This window comes from Hyposmocoma kahamanoa, unplaced genomic scaffold, assembly GCF_003589595.1.
Source record: "Hyposmocoma kahamanoa isolate Upper Pololo Valley unplaced genomic scaffold, ASM358959v1 99879, whole genome shotgun sequence".
Lineage (NCBI taxonomy): Eukaryota > Metazoa > Arthropoda > Insecta > Lepidoptera > Cosmopterigidae > Hyposmocoma > Hyposmocoma kahamanoa.
This window is the reverse complement of record NW_020656077.1, coordinates 8034025-8058446: the sequence shown is the minus strand read 5'-3', so window position 1 is coordinate 8058446 and position 24422 is coordinate 8034025. Positions and strand designations below refer to the sequence as shown.

At 36.9% G+C, this 24422-nt stretch overlaps 1 protein-coding gene across 1 annotated transcript in view; it reads left to right on the top strand.

Moving 5' to 3' along the window:
* Nucleotides 1-227: 227 nt before the first annotated feature.
* The window catches only part of LOC113239556 (R3H and coiled-coil domain-containing protein 1), a gene marked incomplete at its 5' end in the record, with an annotated part of 42137 nt that continues 17942 nt past the window's right edge, over nucleotides 228-24422 (top strand). The window contains 5 exons of the mRNA XM_026476617.1: nucleotides 228-349; nucleotides 1329-1478; nucleotides 2154-2224; nucleotides 20895-20961; nucleotides 22035-23149. Of these exons, the coding sequence (XP_026332402.1) occupies nucleotides 228-349; nucleotides 1329-1478; nucleotides 2154-2224; nucleotides 20895-20961; nucleotides 22035-23149 (1525 nt within the window). The remainder of the gene's footprint in view (nucleotides 350-1328; nucleotides 1479-2153; nucleotides 2225-20894; nucleotides 20962-22034; nucleotides 23150-24422) is intronic.

Below are 24422 nucleotides of genomic sequence, written 5' to 3'. Positions count from 1 at the left end.
GGCAACCGTATCGACAAAAAAATCGATTAATACATGATCGTTGTCGGTTTTTTTCTGACCGGTGCAGCACTAATGGCGTTTTACGGCAAAAGCGTCAGATAGCGTGTGTGCATGCGCGCTACTCTGTTTTTGTATGTGTTGTTGCAAAAAAATAAAAATGGACGGCTGATAGGTTTTCGATTCCCATTGGTACGTGAAATTGGTGTTATTTTGTTCATTTCCATTTCATAAACATCGTCAAACTGGGTGCCAAAATAGTGGAAAGGTTCCTGAACCTGGCTGACGATAACTTCGTCGAAGATGTCAACGAAGACCTAAAATGTTTTATAGCCAAAAAAAGAGTTGACAGGTAAACAATTTAATTTACTTGCATTTTTACGTCCTGGAAGCTTATTTTTTCAAATCGGCATTTAAGTCCTACTTACAAGGTAAATTGTTATCACAACCTTAATACAGTTCTGTGTTACTAACCGCATGTTTTACCTTATTGGCCGCCGAATATTTTTTCAAGGTTATTGTGAGTCAATTCTACGTAGGACGAGGAACAAATAGAGCAAATCAAGACGGCACCTTGAACGTCGGTATATAATCGTGATTAGGCCAATAAATCCACCTAAAGCAATCACTGGCTATGTATATCCGGGACAAAGCAATTGGTGCAGATCTTATTTTAAATTTATAATTTTGGTCTCATTAAACTTTATTAACGGAACTTGACTATAAACAGCTCACATACATTTGTAGCTTGCTAATATGAATTGCAATTTGTGAGTGTAATAAATCTGTATAAGTAGAATATTTACCTAATAGCCCTGCACTAGGGTAACCCTGTGTCGCGGGTGCCATTGAAGTACACATAGACAACCACATATTACACCCAAACTCACGAGAGAAATAAATGTAGGCCATATAAATATTTCTCTGGGCCCGGGAATCGAACCTGGCACCTCAGTGCGGCATGGTAACATGGTAAACAACCAAAACATAATACTTGATTTTTCTTACAATTATAAAACTTTTCAAAAATATAGAAGAAAAGAATGCAATAATTCCTGTATTTTAGAGGGAGGTATTATCCACTTTTCCTGAAAGTTTAGGCAAATACACTCTGCTTCTTCAGATTTCTGATAATCAATACAAAGCATGAAATATTTGGTGATGGGGATTTTAACAGCTACCCAGATAGTAAATTTGCATGCACTTTCATATGTTTTAAATAATATAAAAAGTTCACATGAGATCAGTCCATTTAGTTTCACCAATGGCTTATAAATTTTTTATTACTGTAAAAACAGGCCTGTTAATGATTACAATAATTTACTTGTTAGTGTGTTGGTGTTCCCGCCTGTGAGCAACTATCGTCGCTTTCTCATACACCGTTGTGTTGAGCAACTTGACTTGCCTGAGCTGACAACCTTTTCCATTGGAGTCAGTGACGAACGCCGTACCATTGTTTGTTACCAGGAGAAGCTGCTGAGGTAATATATTTTTCTATATCAAATGCTTTAAGATAGCATTAACTTTTTATGACTTATCAAAGTTAGTATTCACAAATGTTTTTGTTTGTTAAGTATACTAAGTTACACATCAAAAATATAAAACAAATTATAATACACGCAATTCCTGACTTCAGCAGGTAGTCTTATTTACTCTCAAGTGTATACTTTTTTGAAATTTAGGCATGTATACTCCACTCAATATTGTGGCCTATATGTATGTATCTCAGTTTTCTCACGTTCAATTTGTCTGGGAGCCCTGTTGGTGACCTTATAGGGGTTTCATAATTTCTTGAATATTTAGGAATTGTTTACGGTAGTCTCAAAGGTGTATGTGAATGTAAGTGTGCAAACTATTTTCTCCACATTTTTATGTTTCTTCATTATAAAACACACATAAGAAATTTTGACATCTAAGCAGAATAAATTTACTAGAGGAATGCACGTACTCTCGCTTCGGGAGTTATGATGGAAGGAACCAACATAAGAATAGTGGAAGGAACAGGAATTTGAGAACAATTTGAAATTTTAAAAGTAAGTTAGCAGGAACCAGTAAAGAGAGTGATAAAAAGATGGGATAATGATGAAGGTGGTCAGCAGAGTCACAACTACATAGTCACATGGTGAGCCAGAGAGTTATTGAAATATTTGTTCCAGTGATGAAGCTTGCGCCTTACCAGCCATGGGTCTAACGCAGACTGATCATGAGCCGACTTTTACACGATCAAGTTAGTAATAATAATATTTTTAACATACAGTTTTTTTTATATCCATTTTTCTATTGACTGTAATTTTTTAATTGTAAATGTCTTTTTGTGTTTGTTTTATTCTAATTACATACATTAAATACCCAATAAAATAATAATAATGATGTGTCAGACAATCACAGTAACTACCTGGTAATGATCTTATATCTATGTTAAGTTCATATATCCATGTTTGAAATCTGTCGCGCAACCTTTATAAACTTTTTCAAAAAATCGCGCGTCATTGGCGATGACAGGGCGTAGATGATTATTACAGAGTAATTGTTTGTTGTTTTTTCTTATTTTTTACTTTTCGTACAAATGTATGGAACAACTGGTGCGCCTTGTACGTGATGGAAATAAATGGGTGGGTTTTAGTGATAGGAACGCCGTTTTTAAAGGTATCATGGTAATCAATCACATAACAAAGTGTTGTAACTAAAGTTATTACTTGACATCCCAGAGTGACAGAAACGTCTTATTCGATACTTTAGGTAACAAATCGTGTAAAAGCTAAGCCACAAAATTTGCACGACTAGCGATTTGGTTCAAAATTATTTTTATTTTGATATCAATGTTCAAACAAAATAGTCAGTTTTTGGAGATTATCAAAAAGTTCAGTAGACGGATTCTAAAACGCTTAAATATTTAACCAAAATATATACAAGAACTTGTTTTTTCTAAAATGGACTTTTCATTCTTTCCTTTATTTAATTTCTTCATTCCTCTAAGCGTCGTATTAATTCAGATTAATCTATGCCGTAGTAGATTTAGGGTCGTATTCTAGAACTCTACTCAATGCTCAAGTCAGGACTTGAGTATGATTCAAAGCACTAGAAATCATACTCAAGTCCTTGCCATTAGGGTCGTATTTCCAGTGCTTGAAATCATACTCAAGTCTGCTCACATCTTGACTATGGCATTGAGTAGAGTTCTGGAATATGATCCTTAGGCTACTGGGAATAGAGTTATTTGGACGCCTCGCCACTGGTAGGTTAATTGTTTGACCTACCGCCTCTCAAGCAGAGCTTTTCAATAGAAGACTTAGGCTCGTATTCTAGAACTCTACTCAATGCTCAAGTCAGGATTTGAGTATGGTTTAAAGCACTCGAAATCATATTCAAGTCCCTGCCATCAGGGTCATATTTCCAGTGCAATCCTGACTTGAGCATTGAGTAGAGTTCTAGAATACGACCCTTAGGCTACTGGGAATAGAGTTATTTGGACGCCTCACCACTGGTAGCCTAATTATTTGACCTACCGCCTCTCAAGCAGAACTTTTCAATGAAAGAAAGCATCGCGATGAAACCTGCACGTCTAAGAAAGTTCACAACTCTCGGAAAATGTGGGAAGACCCCACCTCACATTTTTTTAGTCCGATATCCGTCCGAAACAATTGCAGTCAAATAAGTAACACTCGAAAAATTTAGAGACAATGTTTAGTATGAAGCTTCATTCGCATCATGCGAGTTTTAATATGGTCGAGTATTACTTCGACTCATCCGAAGAACAGAGTCCGATGTGATTATATAGCGAAAAGAGAATAAGTACGTTAGGAGAACAATTTCATTATTCAGACTAGGTCCTATGTGAAGGTATTTTGAGAATTTATATATCTTACTTCGTTTCGGAAATATAAAATCGAACAAAGGTCGATCTGACATCCACAGCGAAGAAGAACGAACGAAATGGACTATGTCCTGAGAACAAGTAGTCTTACACATAGACCTTTGTTCTACGGATGTGTCGACTTATTTGACTGTAATTGTTTCGGTCGGATGCTGGACGGAGAACGAATGTAGACCCCCAGGTTCGGTATTATTAACAAGCGACAGCAATAAACGGGTATATCTCACAATGGTCCGCACCAATCGACGACTCATATGTCTGCCGAGCAGAACACAGAATGTCGTGTGCTCGTTTAGGTTTATCTAAATCGATGTAATCCTATTATGCAACCTGTTAATGGATTTTAGTAATTAATTTATCTTACTTTTCGTTGTTGTTTGTTTTGTGATGGATTATTTTTTCTGATAATTGCGCAACAATGCATGCAACGCACAATTTGCCTGAACTGATAATAAAATTCGTAATCTTAGGGACAATTTGTGTAATACGGAGCGGATTTTTTAAAATATGATAAATAATTACTTTAGTGACTTTTTTTTTGTGTGACTTCTAGAAAAAAATTTTGTTTCCAAGATAAAAATAGTGTGTCGCTTTGGAGTACTAATCATTTTCTACGAAGAAAAAATAATGCATAGAATCTCAATAACTCTGTATTAAGAAACTCCATACTGAAATAACTGACCTCAAAAGTCATTCATCCCCTGGTTTGCCACCCTTAGAGGTGGAATATTTTCTACAAATTCAAATGGGACCACTTCTGACGTACCATCTTTCCAACAAAAAAAAAGAATCATCAATATAGGTTCGCATATGCCTATCGCGTAACATACAGACTCGACAGTCGTATTGAGAAGCTCCTCTTTTTTTTGAAGTCTGTTAAAAATGTACAAGTTTCGACTTGGAACATTTTTCTTAACATATGTGTTATTTTGGACTGTTATTTTTAACAATACCTCGAAAGCTAAATAGAAACAAGTTAAAATTAAAAATACATCCAATAAAGAACATAAGAATATTCGTCTCTTTACTGGTAAATTTGCAAGAACCTTCGGATATGGCTTTTTTCTTCTTGATAGAAATTGATTTTTATCTATACGGTAAGCAAGTAACCACACAACATGTACCCCACATTTGGAAATAAAATATTAAATGTACTTATATTTATTTGTCTATACAGAAATACATAGCGCTCATTCGTCTTCTGCCAGAGCCCGCATTGGTTTAAAACGCACCAACCTAAAATTTTAGAACATGTTATTTTACGTATAGGTCATTGACTTACAGTTATATGGACGTCGGGTCCGCGCTAAAAAGTGTCCGAACTTATAGGGCGTTAAAATCGTATATAGAGCGTCATTCACGCTTTAGTCTTCGTTTGTTCGACTGACAGCGAAGCAAGCAAAATTAGACAGTCCCCGTCCCGTCCATTTATTTGTAAGTCAATGGTATAGGTACATTTTTATACTTGTGTTGTCATAGTAATATTGCACAGTTAATCGAATGGACGATAAGTTTGATGCGTGCAAGATTTCATTGCTGCTAGTTCAACGAGCTGGAACGTGCAATTGGTTGGAAATTTATATACAATTAACTAGCCGACGTAACGATATCGCATTGGTTTCGTACATAATTATAGAGAATTTTGATACACTTTTAATAAACAGAAGAATAAATAAACCTTTAACAGAGCAATGTAAGGGCGATGGCGTCTCATATGACCTTAGTTTCCAAGTTACCTACGTACATTTATGAATGATTCGCAAAACATAAATGTACACAACTATTCAAATACGACGTGATCAATAATATGTTACTCTTCGTAATGAGTTAACATTGACTTACAATTATATGGACGTCGGGTCCGCGCTAAAAAGTGTCCGAACTTATAGGGCGTTAAAATCGTATGCAGAGCGTCATTCACGCTCTAGTCTTCGTTTGTTCGAATGACAGCGGAGCAAGCAAAATTAGACAGTACTGCGATGATATTACAATTTAAATCTAACGTTTTAGCTTTTTCATATTCCTTTACATGTCACTACGTTTAAATAGGTTGACTTGGGACATTTTTTTCGTGGTTTTCGTATTAGACCCGTCGTCCATTTATTTGTAAGTCAATGTGAGTTAATGACAGTCTTATTAAATGTATTGCAAGATTTGCAAGTGACCAATTAACACGGAAGATAAATAATTGAATTTATAAACATTCATTGCGACACCAGCAAAATTCACGACCATCATATCGCATTGCTATTACAATAGTGTTGTAACTCAAAATATGTGAAATTCTACACATCAATGCAATCGCCGTTAGAATAGTGTGAGAAACAATTAAAAGATATCTATTTGACTTGGTAATTGAGATAATAAAATAGCTTGTATACGATATTAACAATTAGTTAAGTTATTGTCATTGTAGTGCCTTACAGGCTTCATGTGCTGGAATACTATTATGTCACATCTCTGTGGGTTAATCCACAAGCAACAGAGAATGAATTAATTATGAATAACTCAAAATGTGTCAAAATTTAGTGAGCTACTTCTGGACCAAATAGTCGTTACTCAAAAATTTAAATTGTTTTTATATATATTCGGCAAGAAGGAAATTGTTAAGATGGTTATATAATACATTAAGTCTTAAAAGTCTTTCACGGGAAGTTAGTGTTTATTCTGAAAAAAATACACTTTTTGAGTTAACACACTTATTGTACCTATTGACAGCGATATAGTAACGTACATACGTTCGCGTTAAATAAATTTAAACCGTTTAAACATCAAAGTCGTCCTTAGCGAACAGCTTGCTGTCAGCTTTGTTGCCGTTCCCTCACTGTAGCCGTCAATATACGGGGCACAGTGTGGTATCTAAAGCCGGGTACTCTATACACTAGTGAGCAGTAACCGTAACCGTTGCATTTTACAAAAAAATCATAGTGTACGTGGTTCGCGAGATTGCCGCAAGCGTACTCATTCTAGCGGTGAAGTCTGTTTCACACGTACACACTTGAGCTACATGTGCTTAGGTCTGGGACGTATAATGGTTAATGATGACGATTAATTGAAATAGTATCATAAAAAGATTATTAGTTTACTCCTCTGAACCACCCAACGCTACGCCACTACGACGAAGTTATTTAAATCAGATATTGTTATTTATTTTTGCCTTTATGATAATAACAGATACTGTTAGAAACAACAAATCGCACGCCAACTGGTAAGCGACACACAACAGTTGCAGTGCCACTCAAAGCTTTTAATCGCAAATACCGCGGGACACTGTCACTGCGCCCGTCACAATGAAATGTAAAGTAGTCAAGTGCCATGTACCTTTAGTTTCAGCTGCACCCTTGTAGCGCATTTACATAGGGTAGTCTGCCGCCTTCGTCAAGGCGCAGCAGTCTACCGAACGAGTCGACTTGCCGTTTACACCAACTCGTCTGCCGTCTTCGCTGACAAAACCTCCGCAATTAACCAAAAATTCCTCACGTAATAGTCTCGAGAACAAAACAGTAATATTTATTAGTTAATTTTTATTCGGTCATTGTTTTTTGCCTCATATTCGCATATGGCAATGCGTGCTTAATGCATTTAGCAACAGTAAAGCCCTTGGGAAAAAGTTCGTCCGGGGGAGCACTGCCGCCTTACCTATTACTGCCGCCATGCAGTAACGTGAACATTACTGCGTTCCGGTTTAGAAGCGCAAAGGTGCTGGTGAAATTACAGGCACATGAGACTTGTCAACTTATGTCTCAGTGTGACGGACGTAGTGGCAGTGCTCCTCAGATCTTTGCGATTTAAGTCTCTGAGTGACACTGCAAGTACTACGGACAGGCGTGTCGGTTACCTGCGGGCGCACAACTTGTTCGTCCCGTTATTTCGTAAATGTAAAAAGAAATATTCTTCTGTATAGAAAATTTATTTTCGTATTACCGCTCTACTTACTGCTAATGTAATTTTGTACAGCTTTGTTCAATATTGAAGTATGAGCATAGCCAGCGCAGAGCCTGCTGGCATAGGAAGGTTAAGATCTTATGTCCTGTATACAGATTCTGCGTATTGGGTGATCAATTATGTTTGTTTCTACCTATGGCACTTAAAATATCTATGTACAGGGTCAAGAGCACGTCAAGCTTTACACTTAAGACTTCAATCCAACTCTATGCCGTTTACAATATTCATATTGTCTGCCCCAAAATTATATCATCAAAACATACTTTTATTTCAAGATTTTTTGTGTTTCTTGGACCATTTTTGTACAATAAATTAAACGCCAAATATTCCATTTATAATTTCTGTTGCTTCAAGGTAAAGAAAATTCTCCAAGAAGCTCTTCAAAATATGTCCTATGAGGATACAGAGAATTTATTTATTATCGTAAAATAAATTTTGTCTTGTATAAGTGTACATTTTTTTGATTGGCAATTTATTGTTTAATTGTTTAATTTTATTTCATAAGATTCTCCTAAAAAGTATTTATAATATTAATAGTATCCACGTTTTATAATTAGTAGTACTTTTTACCTGAAATACAGGAATTTCCTAGTTCAGGTACATGTGTTATTTTTACATTAAATCGCATAAGTAGTCTTTAGTCTTCTCTGTACATTGTGTTACTGAATAAACAATTTTATTATTATATATTATTATATTACAATAAGAATGGTCCAAAGTACAAAGTGTCAAGCTTGATGTGCTCTTGACTGTACTAGCGTACTAGTTGCGGTGCTCCATACATACTCTATTTTCCAATGATATGCTATGAAGACACATTTCAATATTAGAGATTAATAGGCAACAGAGTGTTCTAACTATACAATAACAGAGTAGAGATAATATGAATAAAATAATTAAAAAAAAAAAAACTAGGCTGCATGGTCTAAAGAACTTTGCCTTTCCGCTAGGAAAAGTACATAACATAACATCAATAATTTCAACAACTCGACTGTATTTTTGTACATAACATAACATCAATAATTTCAAATCGACTGTATTTTTTTTCTTTTACTTAATTTGTTTTTCTTCATAGTAATATAATAATTATAAGGAGTAAGCGGAAGATCTCTGGGTCAAAGCAAAATAAATAAATAAAATTAAAAAAAAGAAGAGACTTTGCCAGGGGCTTTACGTTAGTTTCCCAACTATGGATAAATGTCATTGGTAAGCACCTTAGAATAATAACGCATAGAAACCTAGTCCGCACACGCTAAGTGAGGCAAATTGAAGCGCGCCCAATGGGCCTACACGAGCGGGCGGGTCTTCAGTGCTCAAGGTCAACTTGCACCGCGAACAGCTCAACAATTTTAGCTAAAAGGACGAAATGTGCGGTAAATGAGTGTAAAAATACGTCAGACAAACATAAAATAGATACTAATATCACATTCCACAAGGAAGTAACGCGTTTCAACTTGTATTTTTATATAAATATTCACTAAAACCGAAAATTAACCTACTACTATAACTAGCCTACATTAATTTGATTTTTGCCTCACTTGTGACAGTTCGTTTGATATGAAACAATCATTCTATGCGTTATTATTCTAAGGTTAGCACTAATATTAATAGGAATAGACTCTCACGTCTGTCCACGCCCACGGTACTACGGTACGGATACTCTTTGACAAAATCCAGCTATTGGTAGTGTTTTGTTTTAACATGTAGAATTGTTCTGAATGTTCTTGTCTATAGATTGATGTCGTTGTGTAAATGATAATTGTGAACGATATGTCTATTTAAAAGAGCAATTCATTGAGTTTCTTACTCATTCTTCTCAAGGGAATCTGCTTCACGAACGTGTAGAATGTTCAATCAATATGATGATAACATGTGTGATTTGCATATCAATGATATCAAGATTTTTTAAAATTGAATGTCTACGTACACTAGTTTTAGCTAGACAAGCTCTACCGTCCACTAACTAAAATGCAGCTAAGTGACAAATGGTTAAAGATCCGTGTTAAACAGCAAAAAATAGAGCACAAAATTCCCTTTTAAATGCAGTTAAATTAGTTAACGTGTTCAACTTATCGAAACTTACCCTAACGATGCATAGCCGAAATATCATTCAACAATTACAATATTCTAAAACTGGGTTATGGTTTTTATATCTCAATAATTATTTTGTCAGTGTCATCAGAGCTTCGGTTTTACTTACTTACCGGAGAAAACATTATTTTCTTATATTTGCAATACCCGTACCTACTCGAAATTCAAGTGTTCTCGCATGTCCAAAATTCGTCCTTCACCGACTACCACCGGCCAAATTGACCGGCATCAACGAAATTCCAATGACATAATCATTAAAATGATGCAAGCGAACACTGCGGGCCTTTTAAGTAGAATGATCGTCGCTACGGGGCCGCGAATGTAGAACGCGGAAAGTGAAAGTGGCACGGTTAGTGCAGCTTTTGAGGTTCGCGACGAGACGTGATTAAACATCCTAAACCGACAATGGGTTTCACACTGCATCGAATCATAGACACCGCCTACAAAGCGCATGAACTACACTTGTAACCCTCCGAGACAGGATGACACTTTCACAATCCCGACATCGGTGTGAAAACAGGTTTCACGATAGAAAAAAAACACATTAACCTCGAAATTTTACTTTACATATACCATTTTTTTTTTAAATCAACTGAACTTAATAGAACACGTGAAGAATACGATGTACATTTTTCAAATAGCTTTAATTTCGTATATGTTAAAAATAAATTTTGAAATAAAGCCGTATGAACCGTATTAGTTCGGGAAAAATTTTAGTGAATAGAAGAAAATAAGACAATATTTCAATTTCAAGCATTTTCAAGACAATTCATAACTTATTATTCTTATTACATATTACCGCCTTTAGTTATGCGTACGCGCAAATAATGGATAATTTCTTTAAAAGCGTCAAATACGTCCCACGCAAACACAAGTAGCTTAGTCCGCCCACTTCATGTACAATCAACTATTTACTTCATACGGTTAGAAAACTAAAACTGTGTTATTTTTCCACCTACAGAACAAGAACGTGCGCTTGTGTGCACTAGGAAGTGGGTATGTTGTATAAAAACCGGTTCTATCGTTTCTATCCCAGGACAAGTAAAGCTACTTTAACTTTATATGTCGAAAGTTGCAATATAACGTTGCGAGTACGAATTGAACCGTCATAACAAAACCATAAGGTTATAAATAAGAGCTATTTGTATAATAACAGTCTTTAAAAGTTGCGAAGTCTGATATCGTTCATGATTCTCTTCTGTCTATCCGTTAACCAAAGCCATTTGAGGTAATATAGACTCTCAGACGAATACGATAAAGAGGTAATAAAATAATCGGACACGCTGGTTTATGTGAGACTGGTGCCCGAGATAGGTTTGAGAACAACCTGTGTATCACGGGTCACTAGGCTTCCACTTTGCAGACGAGCAATGAAGTTACAGCGTAGTGGTTGTGTTACTAGAGAAAATTATAATATTGTTAATAGTACTAATATTTAATAATTTTTATTTTTCAACTGTAAATTTATTTTACCTTTGGGATAAATGATTTTTTGACTTGACTTGACTAATGATGAGAACCTCTAAGCGCCCAATTACACGAGGCGTAAGTTTTCGCGCGGCGACCGCCCAGTTACCATGCCTTCGTGTACATTAATGGCGAATCTGAATTCAATTTATTATGCAACAACATTTAAATTCCTCTCAATAAAATTATCGCACGGCCGCCGCTCGGCCGCCGCGTAGACAAAGTTCAAGCCAGGCTAGCCCGCGTGCGTGGAACGCTCATTTAAATTAAAACGTAAAAGCTAAACGAATAGAGCGTATTTTGCCATGAAAGTTAGACGCACGCGGTTGCTGCGCGGCGGCAACAAGGACTCCGCTCGGCGACCGCGCGACAGCCGCGCGGGGTGAGCGCGATGAAATTTTTGTCGAATACATGCACCCTGAGGGTGAATAGGTGTTTAGAAGGCGTGTGTGACTGAACGGGTGTATAGTATGTATGGCGTGTATTACCCTTATACCCATAAGGTCTTCATATTTGAAATAAATTGAGTCTCAAACATCATTTTATTAAATAAATTTCACAAAAACGTCATTATTGATGTTTTTTTACGATACCAAGTGACACACAAGTGACGAACAAGATAAACGCCTAGTGATAAGTGACACGCCTGTCCATAACTATTGAAGTGTCGTTAACAGCTTGAAATCGCAAATATCTGAGAGACACATTACGCCCATCACCCTGAGACATAAGGTGAAAAGTCCCACTCTTAGGTACCCTTCAAAACTGGAATGCAGTGCTCACGTTACTGCTGTATATTAGTAAATATTTGGAAATATTATAAATGCTGTTAGTATATGTATCATTTGTAATTCAATATAAAAGTTAAAACGTTACGAAGAAAGGAGGTAAACTCTATTGTAGCCAATGTTCTATAGAAACACAAAAACGTGATTGCAAACTCGGCTTGGGAACAATGCTCATTGCATTTGATGTAACACTATTGCGTCCATGCTTGGAAATTGTCGTAGGATTGCGTTCTTTCAATGTCTTTTCGCAACGTCCACCGATAGCATGTTATTGTATAATTTCCAGGCTCCTCTACTATTTACGCTAAGGCAATTACACGTGAAACATGTCACGGGTTATGAGCCAGTGTCGGACTAAGTTATTCGGATGCCCTGAGGCGCAACATAAAATGACTTTTTTTTTTTTTTTTTTAATTAAAAATGGACGAACTCTTGACCACTACCTAGCCCTAGAGCAAAGATGAGGTCTACGTTGGTACGAGCTCGCCCAGAAGATGCCTATTCAATCCCACCTTGAAAACCTTGAAGACCTTCCGGTCTGTCCAAAAAGTGGTGTTAATGTAGTGTGAAATGGACACATTTTACGCCATCACAAAGACAATGTTGTGGAATCTATATATATTAAATAAAATATATGTATAAAATTAATGTAATTATATTTATCCTGTACGCGTTCCATTATTATTGATCCGATTGCGTTACACTTTTGGGTAATTTTCAGGTTAGTTTTCTCCACCTGATTTTGGTTCCAATTTCTATTATTTAAATATTGCAGAATATTTTCATGAAATATTATTTAATATTCAGATGTAGTAAACTGCAATATTATTAAATATTTCACGATAATTTACTCGAGTACTTAATAATGAAAATTGCCATCGACAATAGGTTACAAAAAACTAACCTGAAAATTACCCTTTTATGAGTTGTTGAGCTCGCATCAGCAAAACTGAAGTTTTTGTACCTTTTTTAAAATATCAGGTGGGCCAATTGTTTCGATAACCTACAGCCGAAAAGACGTCTGTTTTGCGGATGCACTTCTATTTAAGTGAAACTGTGGTCTTTATGACTACGTAATACTTTAAAGTGGAAAAAACAGACTTAATTGTGAAAGACAATGAAGCTAAGGGCGAGCGTACCATTCCACGATATAGTTCTCAACGCGCAAAAAATTTACTTGGGTATTAGCGTGTGCGACTTAATCGCGGCATAACGCTCACTTTGAAAAGAGAAGATTGCGTAGCGGTCAAATTAGACGACCAACAAGTCCCTCGTAGCAACTCCGATAAGTACCTAGGAATACATCTGGATCGTAGGCTAACCAGGACCCCGATTCAGAACTCTTCGATATTTTAACCGAATCATTCGATTGGATATTGCCCTCGAATCGAAGGGCGCTTTTCGAGCTATTCAGAACTTTCAAGTTAAACGTTCAACTCGGATTCGGATACGATATTGTTATTCAACAGCGTTAACGGAGTTAGTTGGTGAATATAGATTATAGGAAAAATTAAATCCTTTTATATACATTTTTAATATGTAAAGACCTGAAATATAGGAATGCATTAGTCTTGCTTTAAAATAAATTAATAAAATTGAACAAAATCTAGACTTTATTTTAAAACATAAAAGATTTCCATATTACATTCGAGTAATCGTACGGGTGAGACGTCTTTCGGTTCGGTTCGAATACGACAGTTTGACGTTCGATTCGGGTGTTGTGAATAAAAATGAAAAGAAGTCGTGCGATATCAAATCGAATCGGTCGACAACTGAGGTACCGTAAGGTTCTGAATCGACCCCCAAGAGGAATCATTCGAGTGAAAAGAGACTAACTCAACACCCATTTTCGCGGACTGTACTGGCTGCCTAAAAGAAATAGTATGCTGTTTGTTTACAATAAGCTTGTCATATATAAGAATGTTCTTAAGCCAATATGGACATACGGCATCCAGTTTTGGGGTAAAAAGTTGAAAATTCCGTCCTCAAGCAGATTTCTAACACGCCCTGGTTCATTCGGAACATTGAAGGAAGAAATTCGATCCTACGCTATTAAGTACAAAAAGCGATTACATCAACCACCCTAACCTGCTGGCTGCCTGATTCAATGAGACATCTTAAGAAGTGCAGCATCCTAGAACTGGATCAACTAATTTGAAACTCCACCTGCTACGCAACTGCAACTGACTCTACAACAACGCCAGTAATCACGCAACTAATCTGCTCATAGTCATCCGACAAATCGCATGATTACACGATGAACATAAAAAAATCGAGGCAAAACGCGCGGGGAAATTGGTTGCACTTTTCAAAGGCATTAGATTATTCAACTTGTGTAAGTGTTTTATTGAATGTCAGGGTGTTTCACCACCATAATGTGTAATTATTAGATTTTTAAGTTAACTGAAATAATTATAAATTTTGTTTATCCGCTTTTTCGGTGTTTTCGTTACTGCGGTCTTCTCAACGATAATTGAAACGCATATGGAGGTCCTCGTTATGATCCCAAAAACAAGGTACATAGCTGCTGTACACTGTTGGGGACTTGCTATCATTCTGTCTGCCATTTCTGTAATAAGATGAAACTGCTATTCTCGCATAGAGATCTCGCACTTTTTGTCGCTCTCACGCAAGTCGGGTCCTGTCGTGCTATACTGATCAGTTCTAGGTTACCATAACATTTTATTTTCATTGGGATTTACATCTATGTGCCAAGGTTTATTGAAATTGGTTAACGGGAAGTGGTTGAAATTCAATAAGCCGGTTTCATCCCCTAATTTTCCACCCGTAGAGGTAGAATGCGATCACTGCTGAGGACCACTACTACCTGAATTTAAAAAAAAAATCATCGAAATCAGTTCTCAAATGTCTGAGTAAACGCGTAACATATTCATCACAAAAAATACAGTTGAATCACAGTAATCTGAATAAATTATTTATTTAGATTTCTGTGAGTCGAATTGAGAGCCTCCTCCTTTCTTGAAGCCGGTTAAAAAGACAGTAAAGTTATATAGATGACAGAAGCGATCCTCCAAATATTTCATCCAAAAGAACTACAATTTGAAGCGTTTAGCATTTTTTAGATAAACGGATACAATCATCGTCTGTCACATCGTCGTCAAAGAGTATCACCACACTTATTACTGCGGTATGGGCTTAAGCCGGTCAGTAATAGTTTTATGTTCATGTAATAATAGCGAAGACATGCGTTTCGCGTCGGCGGCGCAGTTCAAGCTGATTAAAGCGAAGTCGATAAGCGTGGTAACCCCCTGAGATCATGTGAGATTCTAGTCAAGCGTCTATTTTAGTTTGAAGTCGTTGAAAGACCAAGTATAAAGACACGACGCAAGCACATAGAAAAATTCGTGAGGTCCGTTGGTTCGTTCCGTTTTGGCTTAGTTGGTATAGCGTCTGACACGGTATGCAAGAAGACGTCGGTTCGAATCCGACCGGATCGAAGGAATTTTTTCTGAGTGTTCGATCTTTGTATTAATAATTATAACAAACTAGTGGAGTAATTTCACAAAAAATAATTGAATATCAATTCAATGAAAATTTAATTAAAAAATAGCGTTAAATAAAAATAAAATTTCAAAAGTTGCGCGACAGCCAATAGGACACTGCACAGCTTTCATAAAAACTTAATATTACTACAAAAGAGAACGGTCATCAATTTTGTAGATTTTCTACTTTGCTGAACTGAATATGGAACCTTCATGTTTTCTGGGCAATGTCCACCTCTCTGACTCAAAAGTAAATCCGCCACTGTGTAAATAAATAGGAACGGTTACGGTGATACTGAATATGGGGACGTATTTGATTAGGTATATTGTATATTATATACTATGTATGTTAAGGAAGTTTAACTGCGTGCAATGTTTAAGAGCCAAAAATAAAACGATGACCTCGGTAGCGCAGCTATTAAAACCCTGGGCGTTATATTCGAAGGCAAATTCGTTGGTGAACTTCTGGTAGAACCAAGTTATATTTTGGTAGCAGTAGAGCTCGTTGTGAAAGAGCTCGTCAAGTACTGCCGCCGAGCACTAATGTGAGCATGACTGCGTTCCGGTTTTGAAAGGTAAGGATGCTGGTGAAATTATAAGCACTTGGGACTAGTCATTTTATGTCTCACAGTGATGGGCGCACTGGCAGTGCCCCAAGCTCTGAATGGCACTGCAACTGTCTTGGATAGGCGTCTCGCTGACCAACAGGCGCATTACTTGTCTGTCTGTCCCTTGGTATCATAAAAAAAGTACAACGAACTTTTCATAATTGGTTTCAGCCCCCGTAGCATGGCTAAGCTTTATTATCTTTACTAGCTTTATTATATATCTAAATTAGATTTGATAGAGATAGCCAATATCGCGCGCTTATTTCAATTTTATCGCGCGCGTCGCGACTATCATGGGTAGCCATGCTACTGGGGCTGATCTTAGTATTCTGGGTTGTGCTCCGCAGTGAAATTTCTTATTCTGGAACAGAGAATCCCTGCTTTTGAGAACATGTGTTTGGTGTGATGGTCTGGCAGTTCATTATTATCATTATTCAAACCACTGTCACATTTCCTTACGCGTTATGCGCTAACGAAATGTGTACCGTTCTAAATTTTATTCTTTCTCTTTTGAGCCCGCTTAGGGCAAGACGTACAAACATTAAGTTGATGTTTAACTTGATTAATTCTGCACTCTTACGGTTACATCACCAGGTACTGTTATGCAATCTCACTGTTTGTTAATGTATAGTTTTATTTCATACGTGGGTCTTATCAGGTCGCTTTGATAACTTCATTCACGATATTGTTTTTTTACCATCAACAAATCCAGCAAAGAAGAAAAGGAAAGAATTTTTAATCGGACAATGTAGGGAAATCCGAAACCATAGAAGATATAAGGAAACTGTCTTAAGAACCATTAAATCTTTTTTTGTGAAAATTGTCATAGTCACTTTTTTGGTCAAGCGTGAGTTGTGCGTAAAAATGAATAAAACTGATCAAACATTTTTCAGTGCTAATCGATTCACTTTCATGTTAGAATCATTTCAATGTATGGGACGAAAAAAATCGGGACAGCAGAAGCTTATCAAATTTAATCAAATGTGTTTCATACAAAACGAATAAAATGGACTATTTTTTTTTTCAAAACATATCTACTTTCCCATTTAAAAAACCATTGTATAACGAAAGCATTAATAACACGGCTTTAAACATGCGTTATATTTTGTTATTTATTTATCAGGTATACACATTGCCATTTCGAGTACTTTTACCTCAGTTGGTCCCATAGAGACTATTGATCCTTAACAGAGACCGGATCGAATGACATAAAATAAAAGTTTTGTAAAAAATTGCCTTTTATCTGGCTGACTGTACCATTTTTTCAAAATCTGTGAATGCTAATCAAAATATCTTCAAAATTCATGGATAGTGTTCTGGAACCGTTTTCCTGTAACTACAACGATTAAGGTAGTTGGCCTTGCTGCCCCGTCTCAAATTTACACCTTGTATAGTGCAGTGTGCATCAGTGACGAGGCGTCCATTATAAATCGAATCCCACCGGCTTGCCTAAAATTTTCCACGTATTACCATAAGATTGTACTAAACGGCGCGTAGACCCCGCCTCTTAAAAAACTTTAGACCCCGCCTCTTAAAAAACTTATTTTCAAAATATTCAATAATACGGAGTATGTTGAATCTCAGTATCTCTGTCAATTACAGGGCGCGCTCTACCACGCAAGCCGGTCGGACCCCGGCTTCTACGAAACCTAGGCGCTCATATCAAAATACACACACACATTTGCAAAAGTAAGCTGTAAACTGGCGGCTGAAAACTCGAAAACCATCGGGTTATATAGTATCTTGTGTCACATTTTTTATTTTACAATTTATTATTATTATTATTATTAATTATAATAATAATTTGCAAAAGTTGGGGATATGAGTGGCTAGGGTATTTGCGGTTGTCTCTTGTTTGTCCACGTGCAGGGCCGCGAGCGCGTCATGCTTGACATTTAAGGTTTAATTTCAACTCTGTGCCGCTTGCGATAGGAACGGTCCAAGGTCCAAGGTGCCGGGCTTGTTATGCTCTTGGCTGTACCTCGTTTCAGGACTGCAAATAGTGTATTATGTGTGGAGGTTGGGAGGAAGAAGATTGAAAATTGAAAATTAATAATTTAAAAATGAAATCAGTTTTTTGTTGGATTGCGAGTGGCGTCTCTATCCTATAGGGTCCTGGCAGAATACCAGCGTCGCGGGCAGCCGCGTCGTTTATGCTGAGCCAGCGCCTTTTTCACTGCCATGACTTCCAAGTGTAATATTAGTAGATAAGAATATCATTATTGTTATATATAAGTTAATGCCTATATAATGTATCTGATGTCATGGTGGTGAATAAAGCTTTTATCTATCTATCTATCTATCTAATAAGTGTTACGTGTTTAAGTGTTAAGAAGTTTTTGTTATGGTAGATTTTTTTTGTTGGACCGTCTTTACTAATGATTATTTTCACGCCTTGCCCCTGGTGCGCATTGAGAAAGCATTGAGATATCCCAGATGGTGGTACATTGCTTTGTTGTCTCCCGTTGTACTTTTAAATATCAACTTTGTTGATTTAACAATGTTGTTCGAAACAATGTTCACAACACTGTCCTCTTTATCATAACAAACGTAATCGATATTTTTTGCGAAATTGAGTTATTATCATATCTGGAATAATCGAAACGACCTGTACCAAGCACAAGTCCGGATGTGCCTGGAGTACAGCTGCCATATTTGGGATGGCTCTGCTACGTACCAACTGGCCACCTTGGATTGAATTAACAACCGTGTCAAGAGGCTCATAGGTGGCTCGGAGTTAGTGAAGCTAACAAGCGAAGCTGCAGAGCCTTGAACACCGCCGTAAAGTTGCCTGCTTATTGGTATTTTACAAGATACAACCGAGAGTGTGCGATGGAATTACACGATTTAATTCCGCCTTCCCCTGTCCGTCACCGGGGGACTAGACGTAGGCTTGGATTCCACCCCTTTGTTAAGGATATTCCAAAGATTCGCACGAAGCGTTACGCTTCCACATTTATATGGCGAACGGCTATCGAGTGGAATTCCCTGCCTGCAGACTTGTTCCCTGTACTTTATAACTTGGGCCTTTTCAATGCGATAGTGAATGGGCATTATTTAGGTATGCATGCTCCATCGTCTGCTCTGCCTCCGTAGCCGAACGGATACCATGCCGGACTGCCACGCAGAGGTCCCAGGTTCGATTCCCGGGCCGGGAGAAATAGTTGTATGGCCTACAATTATTTCTCTCGTGAGTTTGGGTGTAATTTGTGGTTGTCTATGTGTGTATCCATGGCACCCGCGACACAGGGTTTCCCTAGTGCGGGGCTATGTTGAGTGTGTGCGTTATTTATTTATTTATTTATTATCGTCGAGTATTTATTATTGTCACTTTCAATCAGGTGAGATGGAGGTCAAATGCGCACTTACACTTTATAAAAAAAGAGATCTATCACCCCCTATAAACGTTTTTTTTTATCTTAATTAGTTTCAGTTTTGCTGGTAAACAAAATCTGCGTAATTGACGTTTTTCAAAGAAAAAAAAAACTTTTGGTGCCTATGTCTCGAACAAGCAGGACAGAGTAATTGAGGTGATAATTATTCAATTATAAAATTAGTTTTCACTTTTGCTCTAAAAGTATGTCAATATAGCCTTACGTAGCGGGAGTAAAGTGCATCATTTAATCCGTAGGGAGCAGAAAGTACCTACTTTTTCAATTTTACTTCGAGTAACCTAGACAAACTCAAACAGTCCGTACTTGCTCTAGTTTGCGCCAAAAGTTAAAATTTCAATAAGTGAAACCACATAATTACAACTAAAACAATCACAGAAACAAAAAAGATAATTATAATTTAAAGCACTAATAACAATTCATCGATCAAGGTAAATAAATGTACAATTTCACAGAGATCAATTTCACTTTTAATGATATCCAACAAAAAAGTGCGTGTGTATAGACCATTTTCGTTATGAAAATGTTACGTTCTAAGACCACGCTCGGTTTTAGTTTCGTGACTTTTCCGCAGAGACGGTGGCGTCATATTCTCCTGCTTTAGTGCGTTTGAGCATGGACCATTTTAGTGACGCGACGTAGCACTTAAATCTCTGTTTGGTTGGAAAAAAAATAGCGCGATAACTTCAGAATTTTGGTTCGTGAAATTAGTGTAGAGCGTAAACGTTTGAAATATTTTTTTTTCTCGAAATCGAAGTGAATAGACTAAAAGCTAATATAAACCCTTGGAGTAATAGACACCCTCGCTAGCCACCCGAACAAGTCAATATATACCCGAGATGGTTAGCCACCTCGGGTATATATTGACTTGTTTTAGTCCCTCGATAAAAATACACTAATTGTGTATGTCTAAGTGCTGTGAAGATTCGATTATGGTAGCGTAAAAAGAAGCCTAATTGCCGTCATCATTTGCGTGAAATTAAAAAAAAAGTTTGGTTTAGTAAATGAATGGCTAATGCGCCGCGTGATTAGTTATGAAAATGGCTAAATCTCTAAAAAACTAATCCTAAAACGACCAATTGTCAAATGCGTAAGTCAAAATTTGATTTACCGTAACTCACGTTTTTCAGGCACTTAGTATATTCATTGTCTTGCGTTCTTAATATAAATAACAAAAGAGTCTCGGAATATTCTAAAACGTGGTATCTTTATGTAACACTGTTTCACAGACGCTGCGGTGGGAGGTTGTAAGCCGACGCAGTCGCAGCGTCGCCCGCAGCCTCAGGAAAAGATCAGGTCGGTACCGATGCTTTACTTCCTACTTCATTTGTGCTTCAAACGCCGGGCCGACCTGTCGTGCGACTGTCTCTTATCAATTGGTGCTACTGATAAAGTGAATTGTACTGTGTTGTGGACCTGATAACACTTATTGAATAGTGTATTGTGGTGCGTGAGACCGCATGTCGGCTTTCGTGCTGTTTAAAAGTGATTTTTCGTAAGTGGCGAATACATTTTACGATTTACACCACGCATATATACATGTATGTATTAGTTACTAACTACAAACACAATTATTTTTATTATGAAATGATTCATAATGAGGAACACATTTAGTGTTCCACGATCCGGTTGTCAATCTATGCTTTATGTCTTTTAAACAGGAAGGTGCATAACACTGACTGTGGTAGTAGATAACGATATTGTGTTATCATTGCGGTGACGTCGCCTAATACTTCATGTTTGTCCGTAAAATGCCAAGCTGGTTGGCTAACGCATTAAAGTCGATTGCGTTAGAAGTTGCAATTACGAAACTTCAATTTATGATAGATTGTACGTATTGCGCACGGCAAAGAGACTGGTCTCATTAATTTGTACCATTGCGTTATTTTAATGGCCGCCCGTACCTATAGGTACTGGACGTATTTGGACACTCGCAGATTCATTATCCAACTTGAATGACAATTATCATTTACTATAATCGTCAACTTCACGGCCGTGTACGTGATAACAATATTGAATACAGGTCAAAAGTGATTTTGAAATATATAAAAACTTGTAAATGCATAGTTTGGTTGCATACTTCATTTAAGTCAGTCGCAAACATCACGTTGCAAGCAAGCTCAACCGCCGAAAGTGTGCCAACGAGAGAGAGGCAGTTACGAATATTGGACAATCACTGCGACCTTGCCCCCCTTCTTCAATGTTACGTGACTGTTTTGGTGATGGTTATTAGCTAAACACTATTGTGCTATGGTATATAACTCTTTTAAGTTTTAAATTCGCTTGTTTTGTTAACAACAAGCACAAACATGCACGCTAATGAGTATTAATGCAGTCTTCTCTTAATATTATTATGTTATTGTTGACAGATCTGGATCGACGAAACCTCGTCGTCCAGATAGAGCCGTGTATGTGCCGCGTGCTCTCAGGGCAGCGGAAAACCACGCCGCGGAAGAGAGCAAAAATATCGACGCCAAACGAATTAGTCAAACCGCAGACGGAGCCAAATGTCCCAAATCGCCCTCTTCTAAAGAGAAAACCACGCACGGGTCGCCACGAAAGTCTGTGGACAAGAGTTTCTGCAATGTTTACACACCACCACACTTAAGAAATCAAAGGTCACACACAGCCCCAAGTATAGACCAAGCCGCAGCTACCGATACTATCGAACCTGTGCCTTCAGGCTGCCAAGTGCCAAATAGTGATAGTGTAACAACATTAAGTGATAATAGTTATGAATTAGAAGTAGGGGAGAATTTTTATATAGGAGATTATTTTACTAACGGACAATTAGGATTTTATGCTCCACCGTATTACAGTGAATACGTAGAAAACGCTAATAACGGCTGGAGAACAAATGAACCGGAAGGAAAAATGGCTGTAAATGAAGCGAATCATTCGAATATTTTAGATAATGATTATAAGTATAATAAAGATGAAGATATTGAGAAGAAAGAGTTAAAACGTGCGTCACAAGAAATCAATCGAAGTAGCAAAAGAATTATCAAACAAAGTTTCCATTCTGACGTCCTGGTCATTTCCGATCCTGTGGAAGAACCAAGGAAGGAAAATGTTATTACCGAACCTGAACGAGAAGAAAAAGAACCCGAACCGAAGAAATTAAAACCGAAATTGGAATCAAAAGTGTCTTTAAAGCGTGAAGAGAACGATTGGGACGCCGTTTTCGATGATAGTGGAGAGTGTTTGGATCCCTCGTTATTAGAAGAATTGACATCAACTGTTGGCAAAGTTCATATCAGTAAACCGAAAAACAATTACGATCAATATCAAACACGAGGTCAAGCATTATTCAATGGACCATACGACGAGACTTTTGCGCATGTGGTTGAAGTGTACGACTTTCCAAGTGAGTTTAAGACCAACGATTTGCTGGCACTGTTCAGTGAATACAAAGACACTGGCTTCGAGATCAAGTGGGTGGACGACACTCACGCGTTGATCGTCTTCAGCAGCGCCAAGATAGGTGAGTCGTAACGTCTAATCGGTTTTTATCGCACGAACCGCTGTATAGATTAATTACATGCAAGTATTTTACATGTATTTAGTGTTTAAAAACAATGAATCGCTTCGAATTATAGGTACCAACACGGAGAAGAACAAAATGATACTGTTGTTATTTTCCTGGTGTTTGTTTTTTCTTGGGATCGCTAAAGTGAAACAGATAGCTCAATTTATCATTGTCTTGTTGTAATAAATCAATGTATGAGGTTAATTGTGCAAGATTTGTAAAGAAACCTTTTGCAACATATTAATGAAACTTGATTTTTTTTATTATGTTGGACGTGAATTGGGTCGTTCATTTCTCCTTTTCTAAGATTTTCGTTTGTTTAATCTCTCATTCTTATTTTCTTTACTCGAAGACATTTTAGATGCTCTTCGATGAAATTTAGGTGTTGAGTAGCTGCACGTACTTTTCTGGTTCCAACTCTCATCATCAATGCGTTTATTGACAAATGTCGCTATATTTATATTAATCTAAAAGCTCTGAATTGTATACTAGAATGTTGAATACAGATTTGACCAATCAGTGGGCCCAAAATTTTTGCAAGAGCGAGACAGACACACCTAGAACGCATGGAAACACCTAGATTTGGTAGGACGATCGCCAATAGTATCTATTTAGATATAAACGTGTGTTTGACAGTGGTATGACTTCTAGTATTTATCTATGAAACATACATAAAGAGTTTAAAATAAAGGTGCTTCCATATAGGTGGTGCTGACTATCGTTATCAGATTTGTATAAGATATTAATTAATATAGATATTAAAAGAAGATTTTTATAGTATGTAGATATTTAGATCCGTGTTTTGTAAAAAAAAATTTGTAAACCGTGCGCGGTATTTTGAGATATTTTGAGCAAAATTATTTTACCACAATTTTAATTTTACTACAACCACCAGCAGAGTATGTTGGTTCCAATTTCTTATAAGCACAACGATTATTCTAAATTATGTTCACCTTAAATACCTTGATAACAATTACTACTTATTGCGATTGTTTAAACTGTAACTATAACGACATATTGCACCTTAGTAATGGTTGGACTATACATATATAGGTACTAGCACAAGCATCCTTTCACAATGGGAGAGCTTGGGATGTAGTGTTCAATGCGAATTGTGAACTACTTATTGCGAAGTTTTTACAAAACACAATTCTAAATATCTATATATTATAATCTTCTTTTAATATCTATATTAATTAATATCTTTTTTAATCTGATAACGATAGTC